Source organism: Diaporthe citri (assembly GCF_014595645.1).
Source record: "Diaporthe citri strain NFHF-8-4 chromosome Unknown scaffold_4, whole genome shotgun sequence".
Classification (NCBI taxonomy): domain Eukaryota; kingdom Fungi; phylum Ascomycota; class Sordariomycetes; order Diaporthales; family Diaporthaceae; genus Diaporthe; species Diaporthe citri.
In genome coordinates, this window is record NW_025064849.1 from 5,335,568 (window position 1) to 5,352,724 (window position 17,157).

The 17,157-nt window shown below is 47.6% G+C and overlaps 4 protein-coding genes across 4 annotated transcripts; 1 reads left to right on the forward strand and 3 right to left on the reverse strand.

Annotated features, from left to right (window-relative positions):
• Positions 1-836: 836 nt before the first annotated feature.
• On the reverse strand, positions 837-4,895 carry INS49_010556 (uncharacterized protein; the record flags this gene model as incomplete). The annotated part of the gene is made up of 7 exons (XM_043171281.1): positions 837-1,478; positions 1,544-1,731; positions 1,782-2,004; positions 2,069-2,179; positions 3,284-3,417; positions 4,202-4,746; positions 4,837-4,895. 7 exons carry the CDS (start codon positions 4,893-4,895, stop codon positions 837-839), a joined length of 1,902 nt encoding a protein of 633 aa, XP_043025846.1.
• A 790-nt stretch (positions 4,896-5,685) lies between these two features.
• Positions 5,686-6,996, reverse strand: INS49_010557 (uncharacterized protein; the record flags this gene model as incomplete). The annotated part of the gene is made up of 2 exons (XM_043171282.1): positions 5,686-6,192; positions 6,994-6,996. The coding sequence occupies 2 exons, from the start codon at positions 6,994-6,996 to the stop codon at positions 5,686-5,688; spliced, it is 510 nt and encodes a 169-aa protein (XP_043025847.1).
• A 1,020-nt stretch (positions 6,997-8,016) lies between these two features.
• INS49_010558 (uncharacterized protein) lies at positions 8,017-8,380 on the forward strand (the record flags this gene model as incomplete). Its single annotated transcript, XM_043171283.1, has 3 exons — positions 8,017-8,158; positions 8,214-8,273; positions 8,337-8,380. 3 exons carry the CDS (start codon positions 8,017-8,019, stop codon positions 8,378-8,380), a joined length of 246 nt encoding a protein of 81 aa, XP_043025848.1.
• Positions 8,381-11,074: 2,694 nt separating this feature from the next.
• On the reverse strand, positions 11,075-13,891 carry INS49_010559 (uncharacterized protein; the record flags this gene model as incomplete). Its single annotated transcript, XM_043171284.1, has 7 exons — positions 11,075-11,295; positions 11,385-11,675; positions 11,811-12,014; positions 12,095-12,337; positions 12,405-12,681; positions 12,811-12,949; positions 12,975-13,891. The coding sequence occupies 7 exons, from the start codon at positions 13,889-13,891 to the stop codon at positions 11,075-11,077; spliced, it is 2,292 nt and encodes a 763-aa protein (XP_043025849.1).
• Positions 13,892-17,157: the final 3,266 nt, after the last annotated feature.

The window sequence follows — 17,157 nt, forward strand, 5'->3', positions numbered from 1 at the left end:
GATCGATACGATGTCTGCACACAGCCGGGTAGGAAACGTGGAAACGAACGCCTTTTTATACCAGTCATATCCATGATTCACAGCATGGTTGAAACGTTGAAGAGCGTGACTGAACTTGGGTGACTGATGCTGGACTCCTTCAAACCTCCAGCAGTCACTGGTAGCAATTATGGAAGATGAATCACGGTCTAAAGTGATGTTTGACATGAAAATCACGTCGAATTAAATTTAAACCGTTCCCATCTCATAGTAAACTGTCTAATCGAGATATTCTGCTCGTGATGGCTCATCACAGTCAGCCTAAACTCTTACCTCGGGAACAGTGTGATACACTGTCATAGTAGCTCTTCGCCTTGACACATCAAACTCAAGTCTCAAGATTTAAGGACGTGGGCAGAGATCCTTATGAACAGTCGCATTGGCGCCAGCCCCAATTGCAGTCAACTGTGTGAATTGAGAGACAAATGGATAGAGGCGACCCAATGTGGAGAGACATAATCCCCAATGAGTATTGGTTTGTGCTGTCACTTGGGCTCTTTGCGAGCGACGGCAAGGTACAAATGCTGAAAAGCTTGACATAGCTGTGACAACATCCAGCTTGTTTCCATATGATGAAATCGAAACCAGGATGTGCAACTTTGATTCAAGCTGCTGGCAAGCTATGTGAGAGTTCCGGAGATTATTAAGTGGGCTACACGTGCCTTCACGGGCTGGCAACTGATGGCTCCAACTACTGATCGGGTTTTTACACGAAATCTCGGGCTTTGAACGGAGCCATTTCAAAAGATATCTCTCAGTGTAGGGCCAAAAAGAATCTTAAGCGTTACTATTGCGATCTAAAGAACTGCGCTTTCCGCTTGATGGACCGAATCTCGGTCCCCATCCACAACATCATCAGTAGGCTGCTTGGTATCGGGGTTCACACCAACGACAATGGCGCAATTTGCATCCCACCGTTTCAGCCATAGCTCAATGCTTTGAATAAGGCCGTTCGTCTTTGCGAAATGCTTCTTAGAACTGAAAGCGGCCTCCGCGAATGCCACACCAGCGTCGCTACGAAGACGGACAGTGCCCTTGTTTTTCCCCTTGTTTTCCGACACAAGCATAGACTTCTCACACTTCTTCAAGTGCGTTTGAAATTTCTCCATCCGACGCTGACCAGATTCTATGAAGTCTTCCACCATATCTTTGCCCACACCTTGTTCGACGCTCTCGATTCCCACGCTCTCAGAAATGAATTTCGCGGAGACCCGAAGTTTGCGAGTCAACAGGATAATCAGGGACCAGAGCTCACCCGATTTCTCGGTTTCAGTAGCAAGATGCCCATATTTATAGTGTGTCCAGCCATGAATCCATTTTCCAACCGAGTTGGCGTCGAAGACCGCGCCCAAAAGCGTAATCGGATTTTCATCTGGATCCCATTCCTCAAGATTGTAATCGAGCGGGATGTTGTGCTTCTCTGCGTCTTCCGATGTGGCCTGCCTGGCTCGAGGTGGTCCATTCTCGGGATTGGAGGATTCTCTGGGGTGTCGTTGATTGCGACCGGCACGCGCGTCTTCATAGCTCGATGGAGGCTCGTCGGTGCTGCCTTGCCCAGGTCCAGGAGCATGGTGCCCGTGCCTGTGACGACGCGGCTTTCCTGGGAGGTTGGAGTCGGACTCTGGTTTGTATTCAAATTGTCCCCGTCTGTATCCAGAATGTTGGGTAGCAGAGCTGTCTTGTTCTGAACGACTGTGCGAATGAGTTAGCATGGCGATGAACCTTTGGCTGAAAAGACATACCTATTGTGCCATCCATCTGTTCTGTAAAACTGCCGTGGAATGTGGGGCGGCTGAGATTGTTGAGGCACAAAAGGAGGTTGAACGCTGGCAAATCCCCCTTGAGGAGGTCCTCGGTAGGTGAATCCTGCGTATTGAAATCCATCATGGGGATACACTGCGAGATGCTGAGCTGGATTCTGTTGTCCGTGAAGTTGAGTTGTGGGATAATCGTACGGCCATTTATCTACATAGGGCGTGACCGGCGATGGCATGGGCTGCGGAGGTACAGGCGGCCAGGGTACTCCGACCTGAGGCGAGGGCCACGGTGCTGATGGTGTTGAGTACTGTGGAGGAACCGGTTGTCCACATGCCTGGGCATATTCTGCTGACTCGTTGTGCACGAACTCAGCGTCGTCATTCTTTCGAACTTGTTAGCCAGCCTTGTAAGATACCTTGAGCTCTCGAAGTCTGGGTTCTTTCTCAAGTACTGACTATGACATGTTTCCTGTAGACTCTGTGCCGCCGTCCTACGGAGGGCTCTGGACGCGGATCTTCCGGTTCTTCGATGAATGGATGGTCACTTCTGCGAGTTTTGCGCCCTCCTGCTATTTTTTATTCGGCAGCTTGTTTGCAAGCTCGAGGAAATTCGGAATAGCTGGTGAAATATTGAGGTTCGCACGAGCGTAGATGTCTCCGTTACAAAGGTCACTGTATGGTAGGTATGGGCGCAAAAATTGGGGGAGAGAAAGTTTGTTCTTTTACACACGTCTGGAATCCAACTCATCTCATGGTTGAGCCATTGAACAAGCGTGACTGCACTCATCTGTTTGCTATTAGTCTGCTTTCAGAACTTTGGCAGTCAGTCACTGGTGTCAGGTATAAGCTAGCCGATGGGCTACGTTGCGAATCACCATTGAGGAGTCGCTGAGCGGTCTAGACTTTGATTTCAGTCACACCTGGCGCTTGTGATTCAAGATCGGTTCCATGTGTGAGCAAACAAGCAAGGAAAACGAGATTTTGTCTGGCGAACTAGCACTCCCAGGAAAATGACAAGCTGCACCAAAGTAGTAGGCAGCGACGGCATTCGTAAAACATGTGAGAGATTCGCAGCTTGCCGTTCAGCATCTTGACCACTAGAGGCGCCATGAGGTTATCACTATGGTGCGCACGAAACGGCAAGCTTCGAGAGGCATAGACAACCCTCGAAGTCTCTCAGAAGGTCGTTGATGACAAAGTATGAGCCCCAGAGTACTGCATCACTCAGACTAAAACACACATTGACACTGCTTTGCACAAGACATGTCATTAAGACCTATAAAGATTGTTCCGCTGGTGTTCACAAGCCTGATATCTCCTTAAATTTATGTGAGGCATGTCATAAAGTATGCAGAGTTTTGCTTGTATGACATTATCTTTGCAAATGTTCCGAACATAATCCGGATAAACGCGATCAAGTCTTGGCCGCACTCAACGATCTCTTCCAGCTCACATATTGAGTTCATATTCATAAACCAGCTTCTTACCTGCGGGTCTCGTTCCGGATCGTCGAGGCCAAGGTGCTCCTTGATGAAGCCCAAAATAAACTTCTGAACTGAACAGGCATCGTAGATAGCTCCGAATACGATGACCGGATCAATATTCGGGCCCGCCTTTCCAACTTTGTGCTAATCGCCCAAATTAGCGCGTCATATTCTGTACCTTTCAGTCGCCCGTGCTGCGGGAGATGCATGGCCATCTTCATAGTTCGCCTTGGTGAGACGTACGACCGGCCTTCACCGAATTCAGAGTTTCCCGGAGACAAAGATTACGATTGCCTGAAATGTTGGATTAGCAACACGTACATGAAATATTTAAGAGTAAGAGGTGTTCTGCTCAGGTGTTTCTATGTGTCTCCCTATGGCTTTGCTGTGGGTTGACCAAGATGCTCATTTGTGATAGTTGTACACGACATCAAGCAGCAGCCATGTGTAGTGATGGCAACACCCAGACTGTGGTTTTCAACGAAAGGACCATAGTACAGAGTACGCGAGTACGATCAAGTGGGGCTGGCCATGGAGAGCTCGATGAAAGATTCCGCATCGATCAATGATGCCTGGGGTGTTCTCATGCAAAAGGAGGGGAAGCAGTGACACCCTCGCGTGCTGGGCTTGAAATAACATGTTGACTCATAGAAGTACAGAAGATAAATGACTCCAAATTTACTAATCTGTTCCATTGCTCTGAAAATCCATAAAGCTAAATCTCGGTTACCTGCCCAGCCCATCATTGAGCAGAAGACTATCGGCTTGGTGACAGCAACATCATGGTCTTGCTGCAACGTTGATTCCAATCGGTGATCCACAACTGTAGACTCTGAATGAAGCCGCTCGTTCTGCCCAAGCATCCTTCCTGGCTCCAGAGGACCCTCACAAATTCGGACCCAGAAACTTGCCCCGACTGACTAGTATTCAGACCCCATGTCTCCAGCATGCGCTCCTCGCAGTCCATAACAAGCTGTTGAAAGTCTTTAATCAGCTGCTTTCCAGCTTCCGCACAGCCATACACAATGTGAATCACTTTATCTCTTCGCCGCGAATTTTGCTTCATAGAGTGCTGAGAGACAAAGTCTTCAGATTGCTTGACCCTACTAGCCAGCTGGATAATCAGAGTCCAGAGGTCCTTTGCTATGTCCGTTGGATCGCTGCCCTCGCCGTGGACCGCAATAGTCCAGTCAAGTATCCATTTCCCAAGTGACATGATGTCGAAAACCGAGCCGAGGAGTATTACCGGTCGCTCAGTTGGATCCCACATGTCGAGACAGTAGTTGGTGGGGACATTTTGCCGCTCCGCATCTTCGATGGAAGCTTTCCGAACCAGAAGTTCCTTGCCATCAGGCCCTTTGACTCTTCTGTATATGGTAACGCGTTGATGATGACTCCCGTTGGGCGCGTGCGTGTGTTGTGGCTCCGCTGGGGTTTGGACAGGCTCCTGGGCGATTTCTCGCGAGCTTTTCGAGTGCTTGTTTTTTTCAAATGTGTTAGCAAGTTTCATAGCCTATATAAATCATCAGATTTTCTCGACAATCTCATGTACACACTTTGCGATGGTGTCGACCATGTCGTTCCTCAGGGCGTGTTTGAGGCGGCTCAGCGTCATGCTTCGACCAGAACCTATCATCATGGCTTCTCATATTGATCGAACTGGCTGAAGGAATTCGGAATCTGCACATAAAGAAGTGGAATGTCGTAGGCTTCAAGTGCCTCGATTGCGTGAGATAGCTATGGTATTGGTTTTGAGGTATACGGGGATTTCCCGGGCCTTTTGTATGTAAATTTAGGGACACCATTCACAGCATGGTGTACATATCAAACAGCAGTGGCTGCGATCGTCTGATATCAGATTTGCTCCCAAAAGTCTAGAATCACTAGCAACACTTTTATGGCCGTCTGTCACAGTGCATCCACCATCTGATGAGCCCCAGACCTGCACTATAATTCCCATCTTTTCCTATGAGATTATCACGGATAAATGGTTAAAGACGTGGAACTGATATGAATCCCACTCAAATTCTGAATGAACACTTGTAATTGAATGGAGTGCAACGTGCAGGAATGTAATTCCAAACCGCAATCTACGCCTTCCTCGTTCATTTTGGGGAGGGCTCATGTTGGTGGCTAACGCTTGTCAGAAGAGCCTCCATAGGCCAGCATCTCAAACATTTTATCCAAGAAAACAAGTGTCAACCATTCCCGCACGTTGAAAATACTTTGAAAATACTCATCCGTCACAGGGAATAGCACTCTTAGGCGGGGGACTTCAAAACAGAGAGAGTTAGCAGTCACGCATTCTTGTGATTCACAGCTGGAATACATGGTTGATCATGACATGGTCTTGTAAGGCTACAGAATGATATTGAGTTTTATGTATCCACTAAAAATGGCTTTGACTACAGTAGGTTTGCACAGCCTGTATCAAACGAGTTATTCCACTCCCGTATGCTCCGTGTAAGATCGTCAAATGCATCTCGCTGTGCAGGGGTACGGCCGATGAAGGTGTCGATGAAGACGACGACGCTCTTGTGGCCCAGCTTCGGTATCTCGTTTATCCCTGTCACCTCCAGCACGCGTTGCTCACACTTCTTCAATATCTCCCCCAGCTCATTGACGAGCTTATCGCCGGAGGTGATGAACTCCTTGACACGTTGCCGGACACTCGAATCCGCAATGTCCGGCAGGCGGCTCTTCGCGTGCTTGATCTTGCCCCCCAGCTTGATGTGTTCAAACCAGAAGTCGCCCGCGAGCTCTGTCATTTCATCGTGCTCGCCGTAGATGCGCGCCGTCTGGTCGAGGACCCATTTCCCAAGAGAATTAGCATCAAACACCGATGTCAGCAGCAGTATGGGCTCTCCGTCGGGGTCCCAGTGCTTCAGGCACCGCCCTGGGGCGATGTGGTGCTTTTTTGCGTCAGCGACTGTTGGTTCCCGGTGCCAAGGCAGCTCGAGGGGTGACTCGGGATCGGTGGGACTTTGTTCAGTCTGGCTTGTGTGTGAATAGCGCCGGTCATCTACAAAGGAAGCAACGTGTGAGAAGAAGGATTTCTCCTTTTGTGATTCGGAGTCGGAGTCCTCGAAATACGAACCTTGACGTTGATGTTTTGGCTCAGGCTGGTACGACTTGCGGTCGCCTTTGTAACTTGACCGATGGTCCAGCGACCGGGTGCTCTTGTGTCTGCGGTGACTTTTGGACTCGTCTGCGCTTGTTTTAGATGTGTAGGTTGGGTGGGATCTCTCATCAATCGAAGTTCGACTTTTGCTTTGAGACTTGTTGCTGTGATGTTCCCGTTTGGAAGAAGACGGAGCGGTTCGTGTGGACCTGGGGTGTCCCCCGGCGAGGTAGCTCAAGATGCTTTTGCTGCGTTTAGGCGAAAGGCTCATGATGTCTTTGTTCCTTGGAAACTTTAGTAATTGATAGATAATTATTGATGTATAATAGATGAGTGATGAATGGTCAGTTTCACGTTGGTCATGAAGTTTGATCTGACCCTTTCACATTCAACAGGAATCCAACAGCAGTCAGATGGAGATTAATACCCAACTCAAATTTATTAATAGCATGTTCTTTATGATAGAAATTTAGTGACTATCGCATTGAGGACCGGGCCAAAGACATCGAGCCGTTCAGTGAGCCGAATCGTGGAAGACTTTCCAGTCCACACTACATCATACAACAAAAGCCGGCCGCTTGGTTATCCATACCATGTGTCGGCTTTTCCGTACTGTTGAACTTCATGATATGTAAAAATAGAAGGCAAGAACGATCGGTGGGACTGGGACGTGCCGCCCGCACAAAGACGCTAGGCAGTCAGCGGACGCCATACCAAGATCTCTTGAATTCTATTATGCACCGTGTGCAGCTATTCGAGACAGTCAAGTTTATGTATCTGGGAATTAACCGCAGCATTGTAGGACTATCTTTCTGCCCGGAATTTCGGCTGTGCCTCCTCATCGTCTGCTCGAAGAGACGAGTTTTAACCAACCAAATTGAGATATGATGCATTGTAGTATGCGAAGGAGGGCGAAGTTGCCATTCTGTCGCTGTATGATTGAATCGAGTCTTCCTTTGATCTCTGAGTTCCGAGTGTCTCATGTTAGAGGAAACCATTGTTCGGCGCACCAAGAAACCCCAAACAATAACCGAGGTACACTTTCCTTTGTTCAATGACACGCCGCCAGATATTCCAATTGATTTTGATCAACAATTTTGAGTATGTGACTGGGTCCGGACTGGCGTACGTGAGCTCAAGCAGAGAGACCGCATGTTCACATCAGCCAGACTCATCGCTGCGCGGCCGGACTCTGTCAAACAGCGTCACACAGCCGTCCGTGCCCTACGGGTGGTCATGGTGTCGGGCCAGCACCACAAATAGAAAAAAAGGGCCAAGTCGCCAAGTCCAGCATTTAAGTAATGGCGTAACATTTCTACGCTATGGCCTTCACTTGCGCTCATTAAGGACGGAGATGAGCGGCAAAGCATATGTGTGCCAAGTGACCAATCGGGCGAGCGACGTGACGTCCGGATGTCTTACAATGTGGATACAGTACGGAAAGCATAAGCAATTGTGTATTGGCTCTTTCACGTATTTAGAGTCGGAGTCCCGCACCCATTCTCTCAAATGGCAGTTGCAACTCTGCGTCAACATTCAAGGGAAATCAAGTTCAAGGTTCTGTCACAATTTCAAAAACACAAAGGAAGGCATTCTTCTCTCAAAGCATCTCACAATGCGTTTCGACGCCTTTGTTGCTTTCTTCGTGCCAGCCGCGCTCTGCGTGAAACTGCACCCGGATGCTTTGCAATCCAGACAAGATGGATGTGAAGCATACGGCGATTATCCGGAGTACACCGGACCATGCGAGGACACCAGTAAGATACGTGGTCTGGGGAGTCATATGTATCACCACTAATTAGCTGGGCACAGACTGCGGTGCCAAAGGGACCGACTGCACCAAGACTTCCCAAGGTTGCGTGATCTACCCTGGTGAGTTGGCTATCGAAGCATCGAATATGTCTTGTATCTTTTTACTAACCGGGAAATCCATAGCAATCGGTTGTCCCGCTGAAGGCTGCACCTGCACATACTACTGAGGGGTCTCGTTGACGAAAGTGTGGATAGCTGAAAAATGTATGCCACATAACTAAAAGGGCTCGAATTTACGATATCAAATGATGGTGCTAGATAAAACTTGGTTTTCGTGATAGATTTTGCGCCAGAACGGTCGACTAGTGGCAGATGCCGCGTGTATTGAAGGAAACTCATCTGAGTGATGGTATTGCGGCCGCCACATTGCGCTTCGCCAAATGGTGAGGATGAATCGGTCATGGTATCGGTTTGCCCATTCCGAACGCCATATTTGCTGGTGTAGAATCAAGACAAGAAATTTTGTCTCAAAAGCAGAAAATGAATAGGAACCATGTCTCTGTCTGCAGGAATTTGCAAGCAACCGTTGCCGAATTCTTCCACGAAATTCATTCGCTATGATTTGTATCGTGAGTGTTCTATTTCATAGCGACAAACATGTTTGTTCATTTGTGCACCCGAGCACAACATTGGAAGACTGAGATTATGCCACATGTGTCGGGACATCAGGGTAGTTGTGTGGTCAGACCACCGTCAATGCCGAGTTACAATTCTGCGACTTGTCGTACAGTGTGGTAGGACGTAAGTTCCATTTACGGGAATTAGGGTTAAAAACATGCAATTTATGGTGCCAGCTCATTTTCGGGTGCTTCTAGACCGGCTGTCACTCCGGCGTTTATGCATCGACCGGTGGTCAGGATCGTTTGTGCCAAGTACATCGAGGTGTGATTTTCTTTCTACGAGAACCCAAGGTTACCATCAGATTATCCATGATCGGGATTACTCAACATTCCTGCTCCAAGTATGGCCGTACAAAGGGTCTCTGGTCCAGTTCTATCCATGCGTCCGCAGCCAGACTGTCGCAGTCCTACTGACATCCACCTATTCCAGCTCAGCTGGATAAGCATGAACCAACCCGTTGAAATCCCTATCTCCAGGCAAATTAAATTCCGTGACGTGATCCTGAGTGCTGGAAGGAAGTGTTCTATCCGCTTCGTCATGATTGCTGCTATGTATTCTGTCGACTTCACTTCCCAGCTCCGGCTTGCCCCGATATGCGCCACTTTGTTTTAATAATTCTCGAGCAGACACAGGATCTTCCATCTCAGCTTTTGTTTCCTCGTAAGCATTTGAAGAGCCTGAATTGTTCCCAGCACTTTTTCCAGGCTGCGGCTCGTTGTTTGAAGATCGGCGCCTCCACGCTCTGAAAAAGAGGAAGGCTGCGACGAGCACAATTACCGACAGGGCAGCTGAAGCGGCAATTGCGGCGATAACACCATTCGAAAGAGAGGAATGAGAGTCTTTGTCGGTGACTGGAGCCCCGAGTCCTACTACATTAGCAGTTGATCGAGGAGTAGGTGTGGTGCTTGGAGATCGGACGGGGCTGGCGCCAGCCGAGAGAGTTGCAGCTGATTCGAGGTCTGATGATTCACGCAGCAGCATTATGGGCGTGGCGGAGATTTGAGCGGTAAGGATTGAGTCCGAGGCATCGAGGTTCTGTGGTAGGCATATTTCGGTGTACGTTGTGGCTTCTTCAGTTTCCGATTGATACCAGAGCGTGTCCGAATCCAAAGTGGCTTTGCAGAAAAGCTCATTGGAATTTTTGACTTCAAGTGTCAGAGTGCTGGGAACTATCAATATCATAGAGTGAGAAATAGAGATACCGTTAGATTCCATACCTAGGACAACAATAGACTGTATTGGTGGTTCCATCGTCAGCCCCCAGTGGCTGAGTGGTCCAGCCCAGCGGGCACAAGAGTCCAGGAGAAAAGTATGGCATGCCTAGAAGTATCCCGCCGCCCTGCGGCGTGCAAGCAATCGCCCTTTTATCTTGAATTATTGACGACCGGACTTGGAAGTCTCCTACCAAATAATACAAAGACGTTCTTGTTGTATCACCATCTACGCCAAACGTAAACCAGGAATCGAGTACATAGGTGCTTAGGCATGCGCTCTGAGGGGTAAAGACTGTGGTCAAGCCTGTAACGACCATGGTCGCGACCACAGGCTGTGTTGAAGCCATGGTCGCTGCAGAAGATTGTATTATTTCAAACCAAATGAGAACCAGAGACCAGTACCAGAATAAAGAGAGAAGGAAGAGGTGGAGCTCGAATTCCAAGGTTTTGGCTCCTCTTTTTTTTCCCTCTTTCCCCACCCCCTGGCCTACAAATTGTACCCGCAAGGTTGACCCAAGATTGGTTCGGGCGTTTGCCTTTGTGCGATATGAAATGCGTGCATGGAGCAAACACATACTCGTGCATGCTTTTTGAAAGCACAATGAACTTCATGGTACTGTTGTAAAACCGCGTACAGATGTCGGGCACCGTCCACAGGCGCGCGCGTCCAAGGTGTCCGTTCCCACCGGATAGCTATCACTGGTGGTGCAGCGAAACGTGAGACCGGTAGCACAAGCACGAGGTGAGGCGTTGCAAAGATTAAAGTCAAATGTGGAGGTCCCCCGGATAAAATGAGAGCCAGTGGTGACTGTGGTCTGAATTCGAATACCCTCTAGTGGTTTGAGCATGGGGCTTGCTTGACGTGGAACATTGTGAATGCGCGCAGAGTGCTAATTCCGCTGAATTTGATCGATATAGCTTTGCCTGTGGTAAACTGAAAAAAGAAGCATACTAAATTACGCCATTTTATGGAAGTGATAGAAAATCGAACACGCTTGCCAGGTGATTCCCGAGTATTAAATATGGTCACCTTCTGGGTCCAGACGCATCTTCAAAGTCGTCCAGCCTCTCTCTCCTCACCTGAGCCCTCATTTCCTCATCACGGCCGTCGTTTAGTTCTGCCAGGTAGTTCTTGAAGTCTTTGGAGAGTGCCAAAATTGATTTCAAGTGGCGTTCGGTTACAAGAATTGTCCCCTCCCTGTCCTGCTTGTTTTCATGCTCGGCAAGGGCAACCGCAGTCTGAAAGGCTTTTTGAATAGAAAGATTAGCTCACAATACACTTTCCACTGCATCCAAGAAGATACATGATCCATAGTCCGGCGCAAAGTTTACGTACCGTTTCTGATTTCTCTTCCGTTCCACCTAATGGCTCGAATTTGGTCCCCCTCAATGTATTCCTGGGCGGGTAAACTAACTCGCATATACACCTTCCCCGACTCCGAGTCCGTGCTATCACTGTGGAGTTTATCGATGAAGGTCTTCCATACATCCTGGCGTTCACTATCAGTGAAATCTCGATAGTACAATTTGACGTGGATCCGGGATATGAAAGCGTCGTCAAAGGCTCCAACACGATTTGTTGTGAGAAAGAGAAGGCCGTCGTAGAATTCTAAGGCACGCAGGAACCCTGTGGAAATGCTTTGGTCAATACCCTTGTTGCTAGTAATTAATTTGCAACCGTTAATGATGAATTGAGAATCAGGCTGTCTTTGAATTATCATGAAAAGGTGCAGGCAGCCTCGAAATTCATGTGGATACTGACCCGCTACGAGGCTGTTCCTCGTCAAATCGTTACTTGACCGCCGCTCCATGAAAACATCGGCCTCGTCTATAAGCAGTATGGCTCCCCAGCTTCTCGCGGTTTTGAAGTGTTTCATCAAATTCAATTCCACTAAGCTCGGGTCTGTCCCAATGTCACTGCTTGTCAGTGTCATGAGTGGTCGTCGTGTGTACTCGGCAATGCATTCTGAGAAATTTGTCAATTTAAACTTTTCAACACAAAAAATTCAAAAGCAAAAAAACACCAAGAGAGAAGATCATACTGACCTGCGGTGTACGTTTTACCCACACCTGGTCTTCCATGCAAGAGGAATGTTATTCCGTTCCCTTTCCCCTTGACAAAGTCTGCAGTCCATGCTTGCCTCTCAATAGTATCACCATCTTGGTTCACTCGTATGAAGCTCTCAGCAAGAGCTTTCAAAGTTGTTACTCGATCCTTATCTGTGACTAAGCTGTCGATCATCTTTTGCTGAAATTGTGGCTCTCTGAAGTTTTTGACGTGAAACGTGTCTAACAAAATGTTGTTTTTTGTTAGTACACAGAGACTGTCAGTGCCTTAGCTGGTACGGAATCTCACCCCATGTTCGTGTCTTGAAGACAAATGCAGGTATTTCGAACGGACACAGAAGATACTGATGATCAGTGAGCTTCGGAGAAGTAAGTCGCGTTTTCTTGCAGTACTTCTCGAAGATGGACTGTGCGCTTGTCTCGAGGTTGATCGACTTCATCCTGCAAACAGCGCAGATGCAATCGCTGATCCATCTGCGAAGATCGGAACCGTCCAGGAAGTCCGGCTTCAGACGACTGTTGGCCGTATAGTACTGCTGCATATCTGTCATCACGAGCCCTTCAACCTGGAACGGCCTTGTCAGCGCAATCATTACATTATTTGCTCTCGCAAGAGAGTGATCAAGTGGAGCAGAAAAATACTATGTTCACAAGGATCAATCTATTTCGTGTGACCCCATATTAAGACCACTTACCTTGTTGAATGGGAAGGTGGAAGAATCACCGAAATGATACTTGCATTGCTTCTGGACGAGGTTCCAATATGATTTCCCATAGTCGATGAGTCTTTTGGCCTCCTCGTCATTGATGTCGGTAGTATCAGGAATGAAGCGACTGAATGCTTCGTGAGGCATCTCACCAGAGTATTTCATAACATTTGATCGATTGTCGCACACGATCAAGATGCAGGCCATTGAAGGCGAGCGACCAGCCTCGTATTATCCACGGCCCAGGAGGATCGACGAAGGTTCCACCATCAACTTCCTTGATCACCCATGCTCGCCAGTGAGGGTTTTCCCTGGTAGACTTCAATACCGTTGTTCCTGGTTTGTGGCTGAACCACAGGTTATCGAAGCTGACGCAGCCTCTCTCGAGGCGGGATATCTCAGCCTTGATGTCGTCCATGACGGTCTGATCGAGATAGCTCAAAAGAGCCTGAATATCCTCGGCTGCATGAGCCTCCCTCACGCACAAATCGCTTGGCTCTTGCAACAGGACTTGTTCGCGGAACTCCACAAGTGGATCGTAGTGGTGCACCAAGACAGGATACGGCCACTTGATCTCAAGCACGTCACCAGCAAGTGACTGGCTTGGATAATACCGAACAACTGAGTTCAAAGCATTGCGAATGGCTGTCGAGTAGATCCGCAACTTGTAAGCAGCTGGAGTGCCGAAAGATCGCGGTGGGGGATCTTTCCCCTCGGTATTGTCAGTCCGGGATGAGCGCTTCTCGGTTGTATTATCACCTCTGGCTCTGTATGTTGTCAAAACCTCAAATATCGGGTCTTTCATAGAACCGATGCCATCAGGGCCGTCGTCAATGGGTGTTCGAGAGTTCTTTTCCCAGACGACGCTGTTTGTCTTCTGATCGCGATACTCCGTCCGGTACCGTATCCATAATCGCTCATACTGAGGATTGGTAGGCGGGGGTTGAATGGGAGTTTCTGTGCACTGATCGTCTTGAGATGCTGATTCTTGTAGGTTGTCCACGTTGCTGCCCATGTCTTCTTGGCTTACTCCGCTTTGGAGGCTGGAGGTCTCTATGGAATCCGACATCTTCGACCAGGAGGGACGTACCAATGAGAGTAAGAGCCAAGACCTTGACGAAAGGAGATTGAGGAATGATGTACTGGTTGATTCGTTTCTTCGCTTTCTTTACTTGCATGTATTATTCAATGCCCCGAAATCCTTATCTCTGACTTACAGACCACCTTGGCTGCAAAGCTGAGTCAGGCTTAAAATCTATGCTTATATAAGGTGTGGCTGGGGAGAATGGGTTAGCTTCGCGGCTAAGGTGGTCTGTATTTAAAATGCTGCCTATATAAGGACTAAGATACGCCCTTAATTTCTTTGCTTATTCTTAACAGTGGAGCCTTTTTTTAACTCCTTATACTTTCTAGCAAATTTTTCCTAATTTATATAAATACCTTTTTAAGTTTCTTAAATGGCTATTAATTATTATCTCCTAAGCTGTACTCTTTTTGCTTAAAAATTAAGAGAATAAGATAAGGGTAATTAAGAAAGGTACTTTATATACCTAGGTCCCCTTAATTAATTAGTATAATCGCGTTTTATGGAATGAAGGAAATTTAGGAAAATGAAAATAGAAAAAAAAAGCTTAGTTAATTTTCTTATTTAGCATCTTATTTACATTAAAATTACTAGTTGGGAAGAATATATAATTAAGGAGTGTTTAAAGGGCGTTATTATCATCCTATATAAATGCATACCTAGGTCTTAAATTTTTTGCGTTTTAGTCTTAAATATTCATTAAATGCGTTTAAACCCACCCCTAACAAGCCTATTCTGCACTGCCACCCTAGCCACTTTAATTAGTAAGGAAGCTTAGGCCCTAAAAACTGGAGCGTTTAATGGAGATCTGAGCTGTCTGAGATAACGAAATCCCTTGAATTGGGGAAAGGTGTTCGTGTCAAAATCAGAAAAAGAACATCATGTCTGGGCTTGGGTGGGCTCATTGAAATATCCCAGTAGTTCAGAGCCTCATGATGAAGCCGCCGCAAAAGTTGTGGGTGGGAGATCGGCTAGCAGGTGGTTCCATCGCCGCATATTCAGTGGCTGAATATTACTACGCCCACGATAATTCAGTGGCACAAGATTACTCCGCCCACGATAATGCAATTGGAGGATCTGTGGACGCTGGGACTTTTGAACGCCGTCTTATCTTTAGGCTGAAGCCTTTGAACCAGAGTTCGAGATCAGCCAGTGGTTTTCTTACACGTGTACGCACTGCCGCCCGGCGCGAGACATGTGGTGGCGATGTTCAAAGCGGTGAAGGCTGGCTTTTACCGAGGGTGGTCAGCATGTCTTGGCGAACGATTCTCCGTGTCGTGTAGCGAGAAGGAGCAAAAGCCAGCCTAGTGGTCCTAGTTACACATGTATTCCGCCTTCATGCTTATCCATGGATATTTATTTGTTGATCACGGTGGCTGTGTCTGAGACTGCGGTGCTCTTGTGACGGGGACTTGATGCCCATGGCCTTAAATTGCTCGTTTCACAGCATTGAGGCAGAAAGTGGCTTTGGTTTAGGCAGTTTTTCTTACGCATCTGGAAAGGCTTGATGGTGAAAATGTAGATGGTACCCGGGTCGGGCGTCAACTTTCTCGTTCCACAACATTCAGGCAGAAAGTGGTCAGGACTTAGGCAGCATTGATTACGCAGTTGCCTCCACGGAACTAAATGGTCACATCACGGTGATCGGGTCCGGCGTCACCTTCCTCGTTTGAAAATATAATGAGAATCACAGATGTAGATTGGTCCTACTTTGACCCCCACCGAACGAAAGTTGTTACGGTATCGACACATCCAAAACTAAAGTAGTGGCGTCAATCATAAGGACACACTTGACATTAAGGACTAATTCGAGCCCCCCCCCCCCGACTCAATAATCACGATGAGCGAATCTAGCCAGATCTTGCAGGCTTATGGCGAACAGGTTGCACCTCGCTTGCCCCCTGGCAACGACGCTCATGAGCTCGGGCAAGCGCTTTCACAGGAGATGAGAAATGAGCCGCCTGATATGCTGAATGTACTGCGCAAGTTCTTCCAGAACCAGAACTCGGAATACTCACAAACAGGGTAAGGCTCTTCTTGTTCATTGTTTTTGGGGCAACAAAAAGCACGTTTCTCACGGAGGCATCTAAACTCAGGGACCACCATAGCCCGCTGGATGATTTCATTCGTACAGAGTCAGTTACGATGGCACAGAAATTCCAAGAGTTCTATCAGACGTTTCCGAAACATGAACGAGTCGAACTTGGTCAATTCACTCCTACCATTGAGGGAGTTGTCGATCAAGTGCATCAGATTCACTTGAAGTCTGAGGAAAAGAGAAAAAGTGGGTTCATAGGCAGGACCAAAACGCGCTTTCACAGATTTTGCGAAACTATCAATTCCCATAAATCTCTACTGGGTATTCTTCCGGAGGGAAATGACTACATTTCGATCTTTACAGGCGTTTTATACGTCGTCATTCAAGTATGTCCCATGTTCAAGAAGCACCATCTCGTTAAACGTGGAAACAAGACTAATGTGCGATTGAAGGCTAGTGACAACCATCAGAAGCTGGCCCAAGGGATTGCCGAAAGTCTGACCACAATAGGGGACTATTGTGAAGATATGCAAGGTGATATCGAATTGTTCCGGACAGAACCAATGATGCGCTTGGTATCCGAATTCTATGGAAAGGTATTTCTCTTCCTGTCCGATGTCATGGAATGGATCATGAAGAAATGGTATAAAAAAATGATGAAAAGCTTCAACGATGACCTTGTGCTTGAATTCGGGATGCAATTGAAAAGTATCAAATACCAAGCAAAGCGGATTCGCCATCGAGCCGAGCAAAGCCACAGGGGAGAGGGGCAATACGTCAGACACAAAGTAGACAACCTTGAAAATCAAGGGTTTGTGGACAAGAGGCTTGGCACAACAGGACTCGCAAGGCAGCAAGCTGAAAGGCAGTACAGCGAAGAGAAATTGCAATATCAAGAGGCGCGAAACGAGATGAACTGGCAAGAGTACCCGACTGACCTACAACGAGCTGGGCATATGTTAAAGCTGCTTTTGAAAGAGCATTTACGAAGCGAAGCAAGCCAGTCACTCCCGAATACTCTTTGGGGCGGGGAACGCCGGAGGGTGGCAATCGCTCGTTACAGTCCCAGAGGCAAGTTGTCGCAAATGATTAGTCACATTAACTTCGCTAACATTCGCTTTCCACATAGTAATGGAACTATCCGATGATGTCGGATTTCGTTCCGCCTGTCTTGAAGACCACTTTTGTCGAGACCGAATCCGCCCACTACTTG